This window comes from Mytilus edulis, chromosome 3 (assembly GCF_963676685.1).
Source record: "Mytilus edulis chromosome 3, xbMytEdul2.2, whole genome shotgun sequence".
In the NCBI taxonomy this organism is placed as follows: domain Eukaryota; kingdom Metazoa; phylum Mollusca; class Bivalvia; order Mytilida; family Mytilidae; genus Mytilus; species Mytilus edulis.
Window position 1 is genome coordinate 38315170 of NC_092346.1, and position 18656 is coordinate 38333825.

Sequence of the window (18656 nt, forward strand, 5' to 3'; positions counted from 1 at the left end):
AACAATGTTTACTAACATGCTAAGATAATACCAACCACCAACATTCATCTAAATTGGTACACTAAGATTGACCATCTAATTTTCAAGAACATAAAATATTGGGTCACAAACAAATATTCAAGATTCTCATCTCTTTCCCTCCTACCTGACAATTGCTTTTTAAAGTCTAGATTTTTTAAAACCAATTTTTCAACATTACATCAAAATTCAAATAAATTTTGCTGAATTCGAATACAAACACACCAAAAAATCCCTGCCTCTGAGTTTCATCCCATATTTTTGTGGAAGGGTGAGAATCTGAAAATATATTTTATGTAGCCTTGCCTTTACTTATTTGCTTATCCTTATTCCCACCTATCATTTAGCTAAGATCTAAGTTTATTCCTACTCTTACCTAGCCCTATGTATGTATACACTTCTTCATCTTTTACTGAATCAACTAAAAGGGCAAATAAAATTTAATTCAGGAATATGAAATTAAGAATTCAATATATGTGATCATGCAATGTTTGTCTTGATGCAGACATGCATATATTTTTCGTTTTTAGAGTTTAATGGGGGAAATCATGCTTTACAACACAAGCAGGTGAATATGTTAGTATTGTAACAATATTGATAAATAATTGTCTATATTTGTACAAAGGCAAAGCTTAAACCAGAAACACTCAAACCTGATATATATTTTATTCAGAATTTGTATTTATTGAGACTTTGGATTTCAATAAGAGCTATTTTTAACAGTTGTGTAATGATAATTGCTCATACATTCCATTACACTGAACCTCAGTTAATCTTACAAGTTGATTTTAACTTGTAGTCACTGACAATCTTAATTTTAACAGCATTAATTTTTTATAACAAAATTACACATGCGATCCAAAAAATAAATACAAGGTTGAAGTGTTTCTTATGTAACATCTTTCATTGAATACTTTGTTGCTAATTATTCATGGTAAAAGTAAAATGCAGCATAGAAAAGGATTATGTTGTATACAGAGTAATGCCAGGTTATTCATATATGTCAAGATTTTCAAAAGCATTATAACATTTACATAAAATATAATTTGCATCATAAGAATAAATTATTTGTATATATCTTCACAAAAAAGTAAGTGTAGCTTACTAAACAGAAAATTATTGATAGCACTTATCTAATATTAATAAAAGTAAGGACTTTTAGGATCAGAGGCCATTTATCAATAAACACATTTATCAAAAGTGAGGAATTTTATTCAGATTGTTGCAAAGCTTCAAAATCAATAAAACAAATTTTGAAAATTGTTAGAATAGCTCATTATAAAAGTATGTAGATGTGGTATGATTGGATTCCTCAATTCTAAATTTATGTAGATATATATGACCAAGTCTCAGTTTTCTTGAGAAAAAGGGAAATCTTATATAATATACAAGGTATATCTTTAAGTTTCATGATTCGCTGAAATATGCTGAAATATAGAGTCTGCTATGACAGAGTTGATGTTACAAAGTGCACATCAGAGAATAAATGAAAAAGTTACAAAGATCTATCTTTGTTGGAAGTCTGTTTATAGACAGAAAGATACTATTACTGTGAATTTCCACATATCTGTAGAAATATATAGATGTGACATCTTACTTATCAATTCCTCATGGAAAGTTTTTAATGCAGCCCATTTTAATGAATGAAAAGCTTACAAAATTCTCTAAAGTTTTTGTAATATTTATGCATAATAGCAAGCCTCTGTTATTGTGCAAAACTTGTATAAATAACTATGGTTTGGATCAGAAATACACATTAACTTCTTTTTTTAAATCTCAACTTTTCCATCAAAATTTAATTTGTTATTCTTTTTGTAGCGAAAAAAATCCTTTACAATAAAAGTGTCATCTTTTAAATTTTACTGTAAATATTTTTTCATTATCTATCCTAATCTGTATTTCTGACCCCAAACCATTTTGATCTCTGTGGACCATGACTTACCTGATTTTTTAGCCGAGTCACCATTTTCTGTAATTTCATTAGATCCATGTGACGTATTGTCAGCACTCAGATCTGTCAGGTTGTTTCTACTCTTACTTCTATGGTTCTGTGAGAGAAAAATCATTTGTATTAAAGCTTGTATTAAATATGAAGACACCATTTGAACATTATAACAACTAACTGAAGTAACAACATATAAAGGACTATAATATAGTAATTCTTTTGGAGTATTAGTCTATGCTTGTGTTGTAAAGTGTTTAAGTGTTCATATTTTTGTGTATTGGTTTCAGTGTCCGTTAAGCACCTGCCCTTGCTGACTCCTGCATATGAACAACAATACTATTTGTTCATATGCATCAGCCACAAGCAAGCACTCAACTCAAAAGCTTTTTCTGTAATGTATGTGATGCTGCTTCTGGTGCATGGTAAATAAACACTAAACATACTGGTTTACACGACTACTTTATTATTAACTCAATATATATTTCATGTTTTTTTTACAGTTGTATTTTTTTTTTTTTTTTTTCTTGTGCATTATCTATTGCAATTGTGTGATACAAAAAATCGATGTACTGACTATGCCTATAATGGGCCCTCTATTGGAAATAAAATTTATCTTAATATCTTAAAGACTTGACGAACATGTGCATTTAAGTTTTTCTGAAGTATGAAAAATCTGTTAATTTTCAATACACATCTTCTCCCAAAATACTATTAAAATACAAGCAAATACCTTTGTCACAAATATCTTTGCAGCTTTCCTGGCTATCCTGGCTCCCAAACCTTTATTTCTGTAAAAGTAATTCAGAGTATACACAATAGGCACAATTATGAATATCTAAATCTTGTATTTTTCTCTGCATTCCAGACTAAATTGATTAATGTTTTAACGCCACTTTTTAGGTGCTATTTTTGGGCTATTTCATGGCGGTCAGTTTTTAATGGCAGAGGAAGCCAGAGTGCCCTGAGAAAATCACAAGTCTTTGAATGGAAAACTGACCCTCTCAGTCAATTAAGATTGTGCTGGGTTCAAAATCACAACTATGGTGTTGACTGGCTAGTGATTACAGTAATAGTACAACTTAAACCACTTGTCCAGAATCTGAATTATCATTTTATCACTTTCAACAGTTCTTGATGTATAATTGTTTTTAAGTGTTTACATTTTCTTTCAAGCAGTATTGGGTTAATTGGGTTAAACTATTATTTTTTCAGTCATTTATGATGCAATTTAGGATTGGCTGAATTCTGAAAGCGCAAATGAATTCAAGAAAGACAGTTCTCAATCAAAATACTTCAAAATGAGAGTCAATAACAGTCATCATAAACTTACTTTTTCTGGGTTTCTTGTCTTTTATAGGCTTCCATTATTTTCTCTTCTAATCTTTCTTTCTGCCTTCTCAGATCACCCAATCTTTCCCTAAAATAAAATTTAGAAAATAAGAGATGAAAGTTAATTATGTATCTATGAAGTGTCAATCCAGTTAGTTTACATCTTAACAATGTAAACAGTTTTAATTGCAGAAAAAAACAATTTGTGTGATTTTACTATCTCCTTTAATCATGAATTTTATAACAATAGTATCCAAAAATTAAAGAACCTTAGTGAGCACGCTCACATACCCCACGTCCCCACATTGTCATTGGAGAAATTAAATAAGTGTAAGAAAAAAAAATTGTATAAGAAAAAATATTGAATAATAATTTCCTGTCAATATGCACATCAACATAGTATGTCCTTATTATCTACAAAATTTCATGAAATTCTGTTGTGTGGTTTCAGAGGAGTTGAGATGACAAACTGTTGCAGAAGTACATTGAAGCAAGTAAGTTCAAAGAGATGTAACTCCTAGAAAAAAAATTGAATCGTAATTTCCTGTCGATATGCACATCTACATAGTATGTCCTTATTATCTTAAAAGGTTTCATGAAATTCTGTTGTGTAGTTTCAGAGGAGTTGCAATGACAAACTGTTGCAGTAGTACCTTAAAGCAAATAAGTTCAAAGAGATGTAACTCCTAGAAAAAAAATTGAATCGTAATTTCCTGTCGATATGCACATCTACATAGTATGTCCTTATTATCTACAAATGTTCATGAAATTCTGTTGTGTGGTTTCAGAGGAGTTGAGATGACAAACTGTTGCAGTAGTACAATAAAGTAAATAAGTTCAAAGGCGGGTAACTCCTAGAAAAAAAATTGAATCGTAATTTTCTGTCGATATGCACATCTACATAGTATGTCCTTATTATCTTAAAAGGTTTCATGAAATTCTGTTGTGTAGTTTCAGAGGAGTTGCGATGACAAACTGTTGCAGTAGTACAATAAAGTAAATAAGTTCAAAGGGGGGTAACTCCTAGAAAAAAAATTGAATCGTAATTTCCTGTCGATATGCACATCTACATTGTATGTCCTTATTATCTAAAAAGGTTTCGTGAAATTCTGTTGTGTAGTTTCAGAGGAGTTGCTATGACAAACTGTTGCAGTAGTACATTAAGCAAATACGTTCAAAGGGGCGTAACTCTTAAAAAAAAAAATTGAATCGCAATTTCCTGTCGATATGCACAACTACATAGTATGTCCTTTTCATCTGAAAAGGTTTCGTGAAATTCTGTTGTGTGGTTTGAGAGGAGTTGCGATGACAAGAAACAGGACTGACGGACTGACGGACGGACTGACGGACGGACGGACTGACGGACGGACGGACGGGTCAAAAACATTATACCCTCCGCAACTTCGTTGCGTGGGGTATAATTAACAGTTAAAGCACATAAATAATATTCATCAACATTGCAGCAGCATATAAATATTTAATTGGTCAAAGAGACTAGCGGATAGGACACTTATGAAGTATTAATTTTGACATTATTATTACAACTAAAAACAATATTCAGAGCATGCAGTTGTGTAGATCCACCATTAGCAATTAGAAATAGAAGCAGATACATATAATATGAAGAAACAATAATGTGTTCATAGTACACAGATGCCGCATCAGCATGTTCTATGTTCAGTGGACTGTGAAAATGGGGTAAAATCTCTTATTTGGCATTAAAATTAGGAAGATCATATCATAGGAAACATGTTTACTAAGTTTCAAGTTGATTGGACTTCAACTTCATCAAAAACTACCTTGACCAAAAACTTTTACCTGAAGTGGCACAGACAGACGAATGAACGGTACAACAAACGATCGAACAAACGGACTGATGAACAGACAAATGGAGGCACAGACCAAAAAACATAATGCCCCTCTACTATCGTAGGTGAGACATAAAAAAAACCAAATAAAACTATGTCTGCAGACATTATGATTATACTATGAGGAATCTTTTAAATACTTTCACGAGTCTGCAGACTTTTCTAATAAAGATTGCACAGTTTTCCAAGTATGTTAGATTTGCAACCTTTAACTTATTTTGATTTTTTTCTACATTGTCATACTCATTTATACTAACTATAGCTGATTGATGTACAATTCATTCTATGACTATAACACTACCATTTCTTAAAGTAATAAAGTACCAACTAATCAGTATTATTTCCCAACTTTGCATAAAATTCTCTGGTAGTTGTGGAATTTTTAATACAACTAGTTCACTTACAAATAAGACTTCTGTTCCTCAGCAATAGTGTCTTTACTGTTCAGTATTTGTGTTAATAATTCAGAGTTTGTATTGAGCAATGCCTGAACCTGCATCAACAAGTTTTTATTATCATCTTCCATTTTCTGGTTTGCTTGGTATAATGACTGCAAGTAAAAAAGAAGAATGGAAACTTTTAAATAATTTAAAAGACTAAATACATTTTTGTTATGCATAGTTCAGAATCTTTACCACTAAAAAATAAAGTATTTGTTTCTCTGATACATTAGTGAATATATAAATCTACATAGTATGGTGTAACTGCTGTATCAAACAGTGAAATAAAATGTCAATTAACAAGTAATCTCTATTTTAAGAAATTAAATACAACTTTTAGTAATTGAACACTGAAAAAACATATCAGAAACAGTGGTTATGATGTTTTCAAAGATAGTGTTAATGTAAGTATGGCGCTATCATTTACTAAAATATTCTGCTGCCATAACACATATTGTTTCACCTTCATGTTGAGAAGGATTTGTTCCTGATTTTTGGTGGGATTTGTGATGCTCTGTCTTTAGTTATCTATGCTGGAATATGATGTACAGTAGTTGTCGTTTGTTTATGTAATTTATACGTGTTTCTCGTTTTTTTATTTTATATAGATAAGACCGTTTCCCGTTTGAATGGTTTTACACTAGTAATTTTGGGGCCCTTTATAGCTTGTTGTTCGGTGTAAGGCAAGGTTCCGTGTTGAAGGCCGTACATTGACCTATAATGGTTTACTTTTTTTAAATTGTTATTTGGATGGAGAGTTGTCTTATTGGCACTCACACCACATCTTCCTTTATCTATGTGTTTTGTGTACCAGTGTTTGTCTTATCATCGTTTTTTTTTTTTTTACATGGCATGCTCAGTTTGTTATTACTGTGGATTCATTATTATTCATTTGATACAAATTTTCGTGGGTTTCGTGGGTACAGGTAAACAACGAATTCAAGAGTTCCACGGACAACATATTTTCAAAAGGCTTTGTATACAGAGATTGGCTAAACCACGAAATCAAATATCCACGAACATGTAAGTTTTTAGCAATCCACGAAAATTGATACCCACCATAATAAATGAATCCACAGTAACTTATGAAGTTGAATATCCCTTTGGTATCTTTCACTTCTTTTTTACAAGATGCATAGATCCATCATTATTTCAAAGTTTACAATAAGGACCTCATTCTTAATTGGACCTTTCACAAGTTTAATCAATCTATCAATTAAAATAACAGAAGTAACAACTTACATCATACTTATTCCCCAGATTACTCAGTTCTAATTCCATCTCATGTAACTGATTCTTATAATCATCACAATTACCACGTAAACAATTGTAGTCTGTTTTTAACTGTTTATGTTCCTTAGATAAATCTAAATAATCCTTTCTTATTTTTTCATGTTGATTATACACAATTTCATGTTTCTCTCGCATGTGATTATATTCCATTTTTAAACTTTCAAAAGACTGTAAATCAGCATTAATTTTTTCTTTTTCCTGCACAGACATTCCGTATGAATTACCATTTCTTTCCTGTAATCGTATTGTCAATTCACGATTTTCATTTTTCAACGATTTGTGTAAAGATTTCAGTGAACCATGTTGTGATATCAAGGCTTCATGTTCACTAGACAATTGTTCGTGTAATCTCTGCAGGTCTTCATGATCACCCACAAGCTGTTCATGTGTCGTCTGCAACTCTTCATGTGTTTGTATCAAATGTTGGTGTTCTGACTCCACACGATTCAATTGATTCTGAAGAATTTGACACTGACCCTGAAGTGACGAACACTGAGCTTGTAAAGTAGAATATTCTACTTGTAACTTGGCAATTTGTGACTGAAATGAGGAGTTGTGATCCTGGAGTGAGGCAGTTTGCGACTGTAACTGAGAATTATGTCTGTCCAGTTTCTGAATCTGTTGATTCAGTGAATCTGTATGTGACTTCATGTTTTTATTTTCTGTCATTAATGTGGCATTCTGAAACAAGAAATGTATAAATCTTTCATTTTGAATTCATATTAGTATAATATTGTTCTGTAAATACAATTTTAGACATTTAAACATTTTGACCTGGTTTTAAAATTATTTAATATTTTGTAAAATAAAATAATCAATTTCCTTATGTATTTAACTAAAAGAAAGTGTAAAACTACTTTTATCACTTTCAATATTTATTTTATTACTGTCGGAAACTAAATGGTAAATTATAATGCAATCAGAGGAAATCATTATTCAATATAAAAGAACATTCAAACACATGAAAGTGCATGCACATTTTCTTTTTTTATTGTAACTTCCTACTTTTTATTCTCCATAAAATTTTCCCTTTCATTTTCCATGAATAATATCGATTGCAAAAATCAAATTGAAATTATTTTCAAATCTGAATAATAATTCATATTTTGATAATATTCCAAGTGATTTCCTGTAAATCATTTTCTGGTATGCTAAGGTTGTAAATTGCAAAATGGCAAGGAAAGAACTGTGGCAGTAAAAAACTTCATATAATGTAAATAAACTCATCATAGATACCAGGACTAAATTTTGTATATACGCCAGACGCATGTTTTGTCTACAAAAGACTCATCAGTGACGCTCGAATCCAAAATAGTAAAAAAGGCCAAATAAAGTACGAAGTTGAAGAGCATTTAGGACCAAAATTCCTAAAAGTTTTGCCAAATACAGCTGAGGTTATCTATGCCTGAGGTAATGCACTTTGGCAATCACTTTGGAAAATGCCTGTAGCAAGTCAGGAATATGACAGTGGTCTTCCACTCATTCTATTGGTTGATATGGTCAAGCTTTTAGTTTTGTTTATGGACTTCCCTTTTTGAATTAGAGTTGAATTTCATTTTTTGTTATTGCATTCTGCAGGGTGAGACAAAAATACCAACCGTTCTTTCTAAATTGACTAAATGATCTTTGAGGTCTAATATGTCCTTGGTTGGATTATTTTGTGATACATGTGTATTCCTCAGTGCACCTAATGGTCCATGGAAGTTTACTTTGGTCCCATGCCTGGAAAAGAGAAATACACTTATATAAAACATTAAATAATGCATTAAAATATAGAAATTGTGATATGAATTATTAGACAAAAAAAAAAAACGTTTGTTATATCCCTGACTATATACAAATCTGCATGAGGATAAAAATATTTGTTAAATTTACTTATGCATGTTTATGTTCACAAAATCCCAATTTAAGAATTTGTGCTGGCAATGTATAGCATATTCATGAAGTGCTTCATTAAATGTTGGAATATTTAGTTTTCAACCTGACAAAGTAGGCAGTTACTATCCTGTGTAAAGTGTCAATAAATTTGTTTATGTAAAATACCAGTAGAAAAACTGCTGCCTTTTTCTTAATTCTACAGGCACTGTTTAGGGGTATCTATCTTTGCAGTATATAAATCAAATGTTAATTTATCATCAAAGAAGTTTTAGTAGAATACTTAGTCAGAACAATGCCCCTAAAACTTTACAACATTTACCTCTCACTTCCCACCGATTCTTCCTCATATCTTTGCTTCAAGGATTCACACTCTCTCTTCAGAATTCTAAGTTCTTCCTGTAGTCTAACATTTCTGTTCTTTGATTCATCCAGCCTAAAAGAAAAGTAAACGAAGTGTCATTAAAAATTGATTTTGGTCAAATGTAAAAGTTTGATTTTACAATGTACTTTAAATAAACTACTATGTACTAGGATGTTCTAATATGATCCACATGAATTTAAGCAGGAAATGTGAAAAAATACGAAAATTTCGGAAAAATATAGCGACGCGCTTGCGTTGGATAGCGCTGCGGTAAGTACAATAGAACAGCGGGAAATTGAAATAGCGCTGAAAATTGCAGCGCTAAAACGGCCTGGGGAGAACACTGTTCTAAATATGTTGAGATTTTTTTTTTAAATAACAGTAATCTAGCAAATTTGGTACATTTGCAATTATTATCATATCATTTTGTTGATTTATTAAACCAAAACATTTAAAATCAGTTAAACAATTTAAAACATGTAATAGAAAATTTTCTTCGTTTGGGTGTTCATGCAATTTTCAGTTTTTCTCTTGGTTTTCAATTTTCAAAATGGATAAATTAACATTGAACATTGAATTTTTTTATCTGACACTGTCTGCATCTGAATATTAATGTCTCATTATTGAAATTCTTAATACACCCAACATGTTACAAGAACCATATTAAACATTTCTGCAACCTTCGAAAGGTAACTTTTAAGTGCAATCCTATGAAGTTAGGTGCACATGATGATGTTAAAGGGAAAAGGTATCTCAGGGTGTTTTCATGTGCAGACTATTCATGAGGTCAAATTAATACATCTAAACTAGTGCACCTTCATCAAAGTTGTTATAAGCATTCTTTAAGCACAAAACGCCTGGCTTTCTTTTACACATGTCTGAGGGTAATGTACTAATACAAATTTATCAAATTTTACTGTATCAAAATGTGCTGACCAAAAGATAATTTCTAAGTTGTTTACTGTACAGCTGTGCAACTAATACTACATTTTACGCCAGTTTAGGCGCTTAATGGACTTATACTCTTGAACACTTATTTAATCTTCTTTACGCTCATAACAATCCAAATTTAAATACACTTACACTACATCAAAAGAGTCAACAAAGAATAATAAGCTTATAAATTAGTTTTGCCTGATGAGCATTTTATCAAAATTAGACTCGGCTATCAAAACAATTTGAGGACCTAAGGTTGAAGACCTTCGAAAAAACAAAATTTCAAAAATTTAGCCATTGGAATAGGGTTTCGGCCATCTATTATTGGGAGGGTTGAAAAAACTAAGGGTTTTAAATGTTTAACAACATTTTTTGAATTTAAAATTTACAGAAAATAAAAGCATCTATCTTGGATAAATATTATTAACACTTGAAATTTGATTAAAAATGTTCTAATCTAATTCTGAATCTATTAAAACGGGCTTCAGAATATTCCTTATTGTAGAAATGTACTTTTAATGTCCATAATGACATTGCTCTATAATGACTTTTAATAGCTTTTAAATTATAATAATGTATCTAAAATGATGATTTGTGTAACCTGATCAATTTTATGCAGAAAATAACTTCTAATCTAGGCCACATAATACTCTTACGTAATTTTATCATTCTATTATTCAAAAGTTGCTATTTTCCCAGGAAGACTATTTCAAACAGCAAATTCATTGATGCAGACAACATTAAATAAAATATTTTGTTCAGTAAAATACCCACTGTTTCATTTCTCATATCCATTTTTCATTATAATAAACTTACAACAAAGCATAAAATTTGTCAAAGAAATTTGACACTTCATGTCAACCAAAAGGAAAGTTACATTGAACAAAAAAATATATAAACCTAATGATTCTGCCAAATAAACTTTATTATCGATTAAAGATCTAATAGGAGGGATTGATTTCTCTTGTGTTTGTGATGTGAAATAGACCAACAGATAAAATGGACCACATATGTTGCTATTTAATTCTTATCAATAGATTATTGTAATAAATTGGGTATCAAGGTGACAAATGTCATGGATTATTTCCTGTCGACACAAAAACCCTCAAGGAGTGGCGGTACAGTTATTACCTGGATATCCGCTGACTTCTGAGGACAAGATCTTAAAATAACCCTGTTTACCGTACAAAGTAAACTTCCCTTATTTACATAACTACACCCAATCAACATTAAATTAACCCCATCAAAATATAGTTCGGGTTGTTTTCATAGGGTTTAAATCCAAAACTTTCTACTTTTTTCTGGTTAATGTGCTGTGAATAGCACTGCATTTTTTAAAGGAAAATAGCAGTTTTGCAATCTTTTAATTTTTTTCTTTTTAATTTGAGATAAGCCAATTGAGGAAATAAATTTAAGGTTGTAAATATTAAAGAAAGAGACCTAAGAAAGGCCTAATACACAAAATACAACATGAATGCATAAATGTTTGTATTACTTAAATATAAATACACATTTTTTTTGTAATTATGAAACATTAAAACAATTGCAGGTTTCTTAATTTCTCGTTTAAAAGTATCTTTTATAGTAGAATGAAATTAACAGGTCATTGGATAAGGCCAATAAAAATTAATTGATAGATTTTCATCCCCGCCCGCCCCTCTGAAATCGCCCCGCCCCGAATTTTTTTATTTTATAAAATTTACGATTTCTGGATTTTGTTCATTCCCGTTACCGGAAACCATTAAAATTTCGTTTCATTCAATGCTTCCTGTTTCAAATTTCGGTTTTGTACCTCGAGTAAATCTAACCAAAATGATTAAGTCAACCTTTCCGCTGCTCTATCATGATAACATCATCTTCCGAGAGTAAAGATTGATAACGAGAACGACATGAAATATTGGTGTTACGAGTAAAAACGCTGTTTCTAAGACTGCAAATCGCGGTATGTCACAAATTTCTGTGATTAGAAAACTGCGGACTTTTTGATTTATGCAATGACTTTGTCTCAGGAAATTTAAACTGTAAATGATAACCAAAGCACAAGATTCGTGGAAACCATTGATACAGAAAACATGACTGAATTATAGATATTGAAACACAAGCACGAACTTGTTAGATGTATGACCGTTTATTGAATTTAAAAAGTCGACTAACATACGCATTTTATTTATGCAAGCCCTTTGATTGTACCCATGGCTGTCTTTTTATGTTGACAAATAGCAAATGTCTCAATACACCCAAAAAGACTCATTAAACAACAACTTTTTTTTTATTACTAAGTTCATGTTTTACATGATAATTATATTTTCATCTTGTATATAAAGTACAAACCCTATTATTTTCAACACTCTCTGAGTTTTCATTTTATTCTGTACTCATAATAATTGTGTTGCATACCAATGCATTTGCTTCATTTTATGGTAATACAAACCATTGTTTAGAAACCAAAATACATTTTGTGTAGGTACATGTAGTCTAACTGAAGAGAGTATTTCTCACACGTTTTTGTTGTTGAGTTTTTAAAGCCGCAATTAGATATATTTATTTAAGGATTTGAAATATTATGTAAGATTTCTCATACTTGTGTATACATGATATAAGCTTATTATTACACTTGCATATATGAATAACTCGTCACAAAAGGGTTTCATATGAAATAAAATTTAAAAAATAAAATCCTCCCTCCCGCCCCATTATTTTCAAAAATTTGGATGAAAATCTACCAATTAATTTTAGTTGGCCTAATATAACTTTCAACATCACTTCAACAATGAATGGCACAGAATATCTACAGAAATTTTGCATTTTATACATTGTTTTGCATATTTTTTTTTAATAAAGGATCATAAAGGTAAGCATTGAGGACCCACAGTGCATTAAATTAACCCACCATCCTTTTTGACATAAGCCTATTACTCCTATTTAAATCAATTATACCACAGTGCTCTTAATCTAAAGAACACCACTCTCCAAGTCATTCCAACATTCTTAAAACAATTTTAATGGAAAACACTGCATATGCTCTAATTTTATTCTGTTCTGAAGTTTGTGGAGAATGTCAGCTGTTTCATTTTTTTGGTTCAAAATTTGTTAAGAAAATCTAAATCTATTTATATATTTGCTATGAATTTTGTAAAGAAAGACTCAAAGTTTAAGTCTCTTCAGCTTTTCTGTTCCAAAGTTTGTTGAGACAGTCAAACTTTTTTTTTTATAAATTATTGGTTCCAAATTTAAGCAAGAAAGATGAATTCTTGTTATAAATTTATGTAAACATTCTTGTCTTCTTAGCCAACTAGTTCTGTACGGTACAGAGTCACTACAGACTCACTAAAATTGGCATAAAAATTTGCAGAAATGCTTGCACTTGTAATGTATTGCTTTCTTTTGGCTCAGAGTGAGAACAAAAAATGTGAAAAGTAATAGTATTCAAACAATTTAAGTTTCATGTCCTGAGTCACAATCATGAGTAAATCAATGAAATGGAAAAAGGTTCTCTATTGAATAGATCATGTGGTATGTGTACTTTTTGCAATACAACCAAATCTAGATTGAAAGAGGCTGGAGTGACCTACATCTATGCAGGTACAAAACATTTTTTTCACTATTAGTCTCCAATGCACCAAAGATGATCATATAAAGGCAGTCAAATGTTTACCTTTAAATTCATAATTCCAAGGCATGATGATGCTTTAAAATTATTATATGCAAAAGAAAATTTTGTAAAGACATATATATGTGGTGCCTACCTGCTCTGTAATGACAAAATCTTGTCCTCTTTGATTTCCATGTTCTTCACTAATGCTTCTTCCATCATGTTCTCTAAGGCTTTGTACCGACTGAAAATAAATAAAACAATTATAACAAAAACTATGGAAGTATTTAAACATCAAAGTGAAGAACCAAGCTGTCTCTTACTTGTAAGTTGTTTCCTGCAGACTTTGTACCAAATATGGAAAATCAAGCTTAAAATTGATAGGAAAACAATAATTGATAAAATAGTTTCTTCATGAAGACAATATACAATACAAATGTACCAACACAAAGAATAATGCATTATTATTTGTAAATGATGAAAAAGGATGGCCATGTTACATATCAAATCCGTTTTAGGATATTTGGATAAAAAAGATAAATAAAGGACTTTTTGAAAAAGGTATTTCCTTATAATTAATGCTAATCATAAGACAAATAATGTTTTTTTAGTACTTATTTATTATATTTTGTTTTTGGAAGAAGGGGTAGGGGAATGACTAAAAAGTTGGCTTGAATAGAGTAATATTTCGTAAGTGGTATTCATGTGCAGAATTAATGGACGAAACAAAAACTATTTTTGCTATGGAATTTTGTGATTTCCAAAATAAGTATGAGAATTCCAAAAAAACATAAAATAAAGTTAATAAGGCCATAGATGTATAAACCCATACATCTATGGTATGGTTTATGTGACATATCCTATGGCCAAAGATCACTTTAATATCATTGGTTAAATATGACAAAGTACCGGTAGTCTCAAACATTTAGAGGACATAAAAATATTTCTTGTTTAAATAATTAATTGCTAAGCAATTCCCCCCAGTCATAAAAGCTATATCCATACATAAGAGTAAACAAAGATTTGGTGTATAACTAAGTCTAAAAGACAGCAATCCAACAACACAAAAGAATCCATAAGTACCATAAGTGTACATGTATTCTTTTATGAAACTTTTTTATTACATCTTTTGAATGAATCTGCATAAAAATTTCTGAGGCAAACTAAAATGTTAGCTTGTTAGTTTGTGCTTAATTCATCCAGCATCATTGCTTTACAGGTACAATTAAAAAGGGTTAAAATCTAATTATTTGATCAACCTAATCACTTACACAATGACAATTTCTTTAAGCATTTCAAAATCAACATCTTCAGGATTAGGTAAAGACCATTCATCATTTGCTTTGTTATCTGACTTTTCAGGCTCAACAGATTTATTTGAACTGGTAATAGATACATTGTCAGTTTCAAGCTCATCGTTCTCTTCATCTATGCTTGAATACTTATAATCATATTCTTTCAAGTCTAATAAATCTGGGTCATTATAATTTGAGGAATTAGGAATTTCTATATTTTCATAAATATTTGATATATTGCATCCTGAATTCCTTAATGCATGATTATGCTCTGTTTTTAGATCTTCAGACTGCCTGCTTCCTGGATTTTCAGAAACATTAGTTTTATCTGTTTCCTTGTTTGCTAAGTTATTACTGGTACCCAGACTTCCTGCTTCTATCAGTAAAGGTTCCTCTGAAGTATTGAGATCTGACATCTCTGTCTCTAAGGACTGATTGATTGACACATAAAAACAACATTGTTCATTATCAGTTTTATGAGTTTCCAATTTTTTTACGTTAATCAATTCATTTTTATTTCCATTACTATCCGTAATTCCATCATGGTTTCTATGGATACCATCTCCAAATGATACATTATCGTCACAATCTTCTTCAGGACTCTCAAACAATGTCAACTCTTCTAAAGAAGAAAAATCTGAAGGATAAGAGACAAAATTTTCTTGATTATATGACTTTGAAAATGTCTCCCTTCTAAAACTTGCTTCTGGGTCACTATAAGAATAGTTCTGAGGGTTCCTGTAACCATCGTCTAGATGATGGCCATTAAATTCCATACTGTTTCTATGATAGTGTACATCATTGTCACTAGAAGAACTCATTTGTGTGCAATATTTTGAATTACCATGATCAACAGCATAGTTTTGAGTATTTATACTATTTCTTCTATAGTCCACACCACAGTCACTGACAGTACTTGTCCTTGAACAATATTCACCTTTGCCATGATTGACAACACTGGTGTGAGAGATTATGCTATTTCTTCTGAAGTCCACTTCACCATCACTAGAAGTAATCTTTTGAGAACAGTTACCAGGGTTCCTGTAATCTGTAGACCCATTCTGATATGTAATATACCCCACACTGCCTGGACTAAGGTCTACATCATTTCTACCACAGCCCACATCTTCCTCAATTGAAGAGCTTGTCTGAGTGTAGTATTTCTGTTTCTGATTTTGTGCAATATCATTTCTTTTAAATTGTTTTTTTCTTCCCTCTTCAGATAAGTCAAGTCTTTTTGAATTTTTATTAAAGATGGTGCTGCTGTCTAAGGAATACCTCTTTTTGAAAATATTCTGATTTTCATCTTGTTTATACTGCCTAAATGGGACATCCACACACCAAGTTTCAGTATCAGAACAGTAATCATCAAATCCATTCATTGTGTTTTTACTACTGTCTACTCTTTGGCTACACCATGGATACTTATGTACAGAATTCCTTATTCCATTACCAGCAGATACGGAACTATTTTGATTACAAATAATTTGTAATGTTTTTTCTGAGTTATCACTATTGCTATCATATTCAACCTTCACCTTGACTGGTACCTGATAAGTCTGCTGCACATCATGTGTACTTCCATTTGGAAGCTCTTCAGAGTTATCAGTCCTATCTATCTCTAAACCAGTATCACCTACCATACCATACTTTGATAATATTTGGTCTAATTCACTCTCTAAGTTAAAGCTTTGTCTTTGCCTTCCAAGTTTTTTATCAAACATTACAGGAGTGTGACGAGCAATATCATTTGAAGCAGCAACGCTGTGTCTATAACCACTATATCTTATATCCATTTTAATCTAATTTGCTTATTTAATGTGACAATGTATTTAAATTCCCAGTCAGACACATTCAATCCAATTATAAGTTCTAAATTGAAATGCAAATAGTTAACTTTGAAGACAAAACCATGTAGTCCTGAGCACTTTTAAAAAATCTACAAAGTAAGTGACCAGTTTCTGACAGGCAGATGTCCAGCCCTTTAAATTCCAGAATAAAATTTTAAAGTACTCATTTAAATTCCCAAATCAAACACTTAATTCCAATCCATTTCGTATTCATTAGTTGTCAGTATGATGTAACAACTAAATGAAGCTGTTTTCAATGCTAATCCTTTCACAAAACCTAACCATACAATTCTAAAGTGTTAATAAAAGTTCTGTAATATTCATAGAACCATGTCCTATTATTTCATTGATTTTTTTCCAGGGAAATTCTCCGTCCAGAATAATTTTCCAACCGATAATTAGGTCCATTAAGTATCCAATTTCATAAATAAACACTAAATGAAAATATCTTTTTACATGTATGTCATCTCATTTATTTTTCAATGAATTCCAGGACCGTACAGTTTCTTAACACATAAAACTTGGGTCAATAAATCATAAACCACGACATATCTCATTACACTGTATAAGGAACAGTTTTTCTAACGGAAACATTTCTGTGTTATTCCACGTGCTTTTTATTTAAATAAGCATAACATTAAAGAAATTAACATCCTGTCCATAAGTAGCGTGGGTGATACTCCTAACTGTTAAACTATCAAAACCTTATTCAAATCAATATCTCCAAAACTAAACGTTGGAACAAACTTTTAAAAATCAATTGAATTTCATTCAAACTTTTTTCTGAACTCAGCAGAAAATATTACATAAATTTTTAATCAATGCTCTGACGGAATGGCTTTATAATCTTTTTACGCAACTTTAGATTTTTTATTGAAATTCAATAGAATAATGTTTAATTTGTATGTAAAGTTAACAAAAAGTTTTCTTAAAACTTCTGGAAGACAAAACATAAAAGCATTAAATTGTTGCCACCCCTGTTGACAAACTTGATGGGAAAAATAAATAAAGCACATAATGAAATATTTAACAATATATAAACTTCAATTACAAACAAATGAGTTTTATCTACGTTATTTAATAATGTGTATCAGTGCATAATAGCTGTTTTATCCTTCCAAATATTTTACATATATACGAATGAATCAGATCTTCCTGAGAAAATTTAATACTATTAAATACCTAAATTATTGTAATGTATCATTATAAATGGTAACAAAATGAATGGGGACGAACTTAAATTTATCACCTCCGATATAAAAGATGTTTGCAGTAGTTTAAATGCATAAAGGAAGAAGATCTTCGACAATTTGAATTCTATTTTTTTTCAACTACCTCTTATCAAAAAGGTGACAAGGGTTAATCATCAAAGGGTCAGCTACCTAACAACACAAAATTAACAAAACAAACATTGTGGTTACTGGTTACAATACAAGTTACAATAAGACAAATTAAATCTATTTTATCATTTTTTTGTAAGGATTTAACTTTTAAAAGGTAGAAATCAGGAAAAGCAAATAAATTTTACTTAAAATTTCAACATTTGGATGCAAAATCAAGTCAAACTCTTAGTCGGTGTAAAAAATGTTTATTTTTCAAACCATTCAAAACCTCAACATGTAAAATAAAGGACCTTAGGGCAACAAGTAATTCTGGAAAAGAGAAAATCAAGTAAGTGACCTATTCAGAACACCAAAATTCTTGAGATTTTATTACGTAGGCAGACCCAAATATTAACTACAAAACTTCACACAACTGAAAAGACATACATTTTCTAGCTTACAACTATATGTGTATCTGGAATGAGTTTCACAAAGTCTTACAAAATTCAGCACACTTACAATCAATTTT

The 18656-nt window shown here is 30.8% G+C and overlaps 1 protein-coding gene across 11 annotated transcripts in view; it reads right to left on the reverse strand.

Moving 5' to 3' along the window:
- LOC139516439 (girdin-like) overlaps positions 1-18656 on the reverse strand; it is a 59903-nt gene that overhangs the window by 9695 nt on the left and 31552 nt on the right. For 8 of the 11 annotated variants that reach the window (XM_071306548.1, XM_071306546.1, XM_071306543.1 and 5 more), the window contains exons 15-22: positions 13815-13904; positions 9091-9204; positions 8492-8615; positions 6843-7574; positions 5565-5710; positions 3294-3380; positions 2694-2751; positions 1961-2066 (exon numbers count right to left, since the gene is read on the reverse strand). In XM_071306548.1, the coding sequence (XP_071162649.1) occupies positions 1961-2066; positions 2694-2751; positions 3294-3380; positions 5565-5710; positions 6843-7574; positions 8492-8615; positions 9091-9204; positions 13815-13904 (1457 nt within the window). Of the gene's footprint in view, positions 1-1960; positions 2067-2693; positions 2752-3293; positions 3381-5564; positions 5711-6842; positions 7575-8491; positions 8616-9090; positions 9205-13814; positions 13905-14931; positions 17445-18656 lie in introns of those variants that run through there. The other 3 variants (XM_071306553.1, XM_071306552.1, XM_071306551.1) reach the window with 1 other exon arrangement.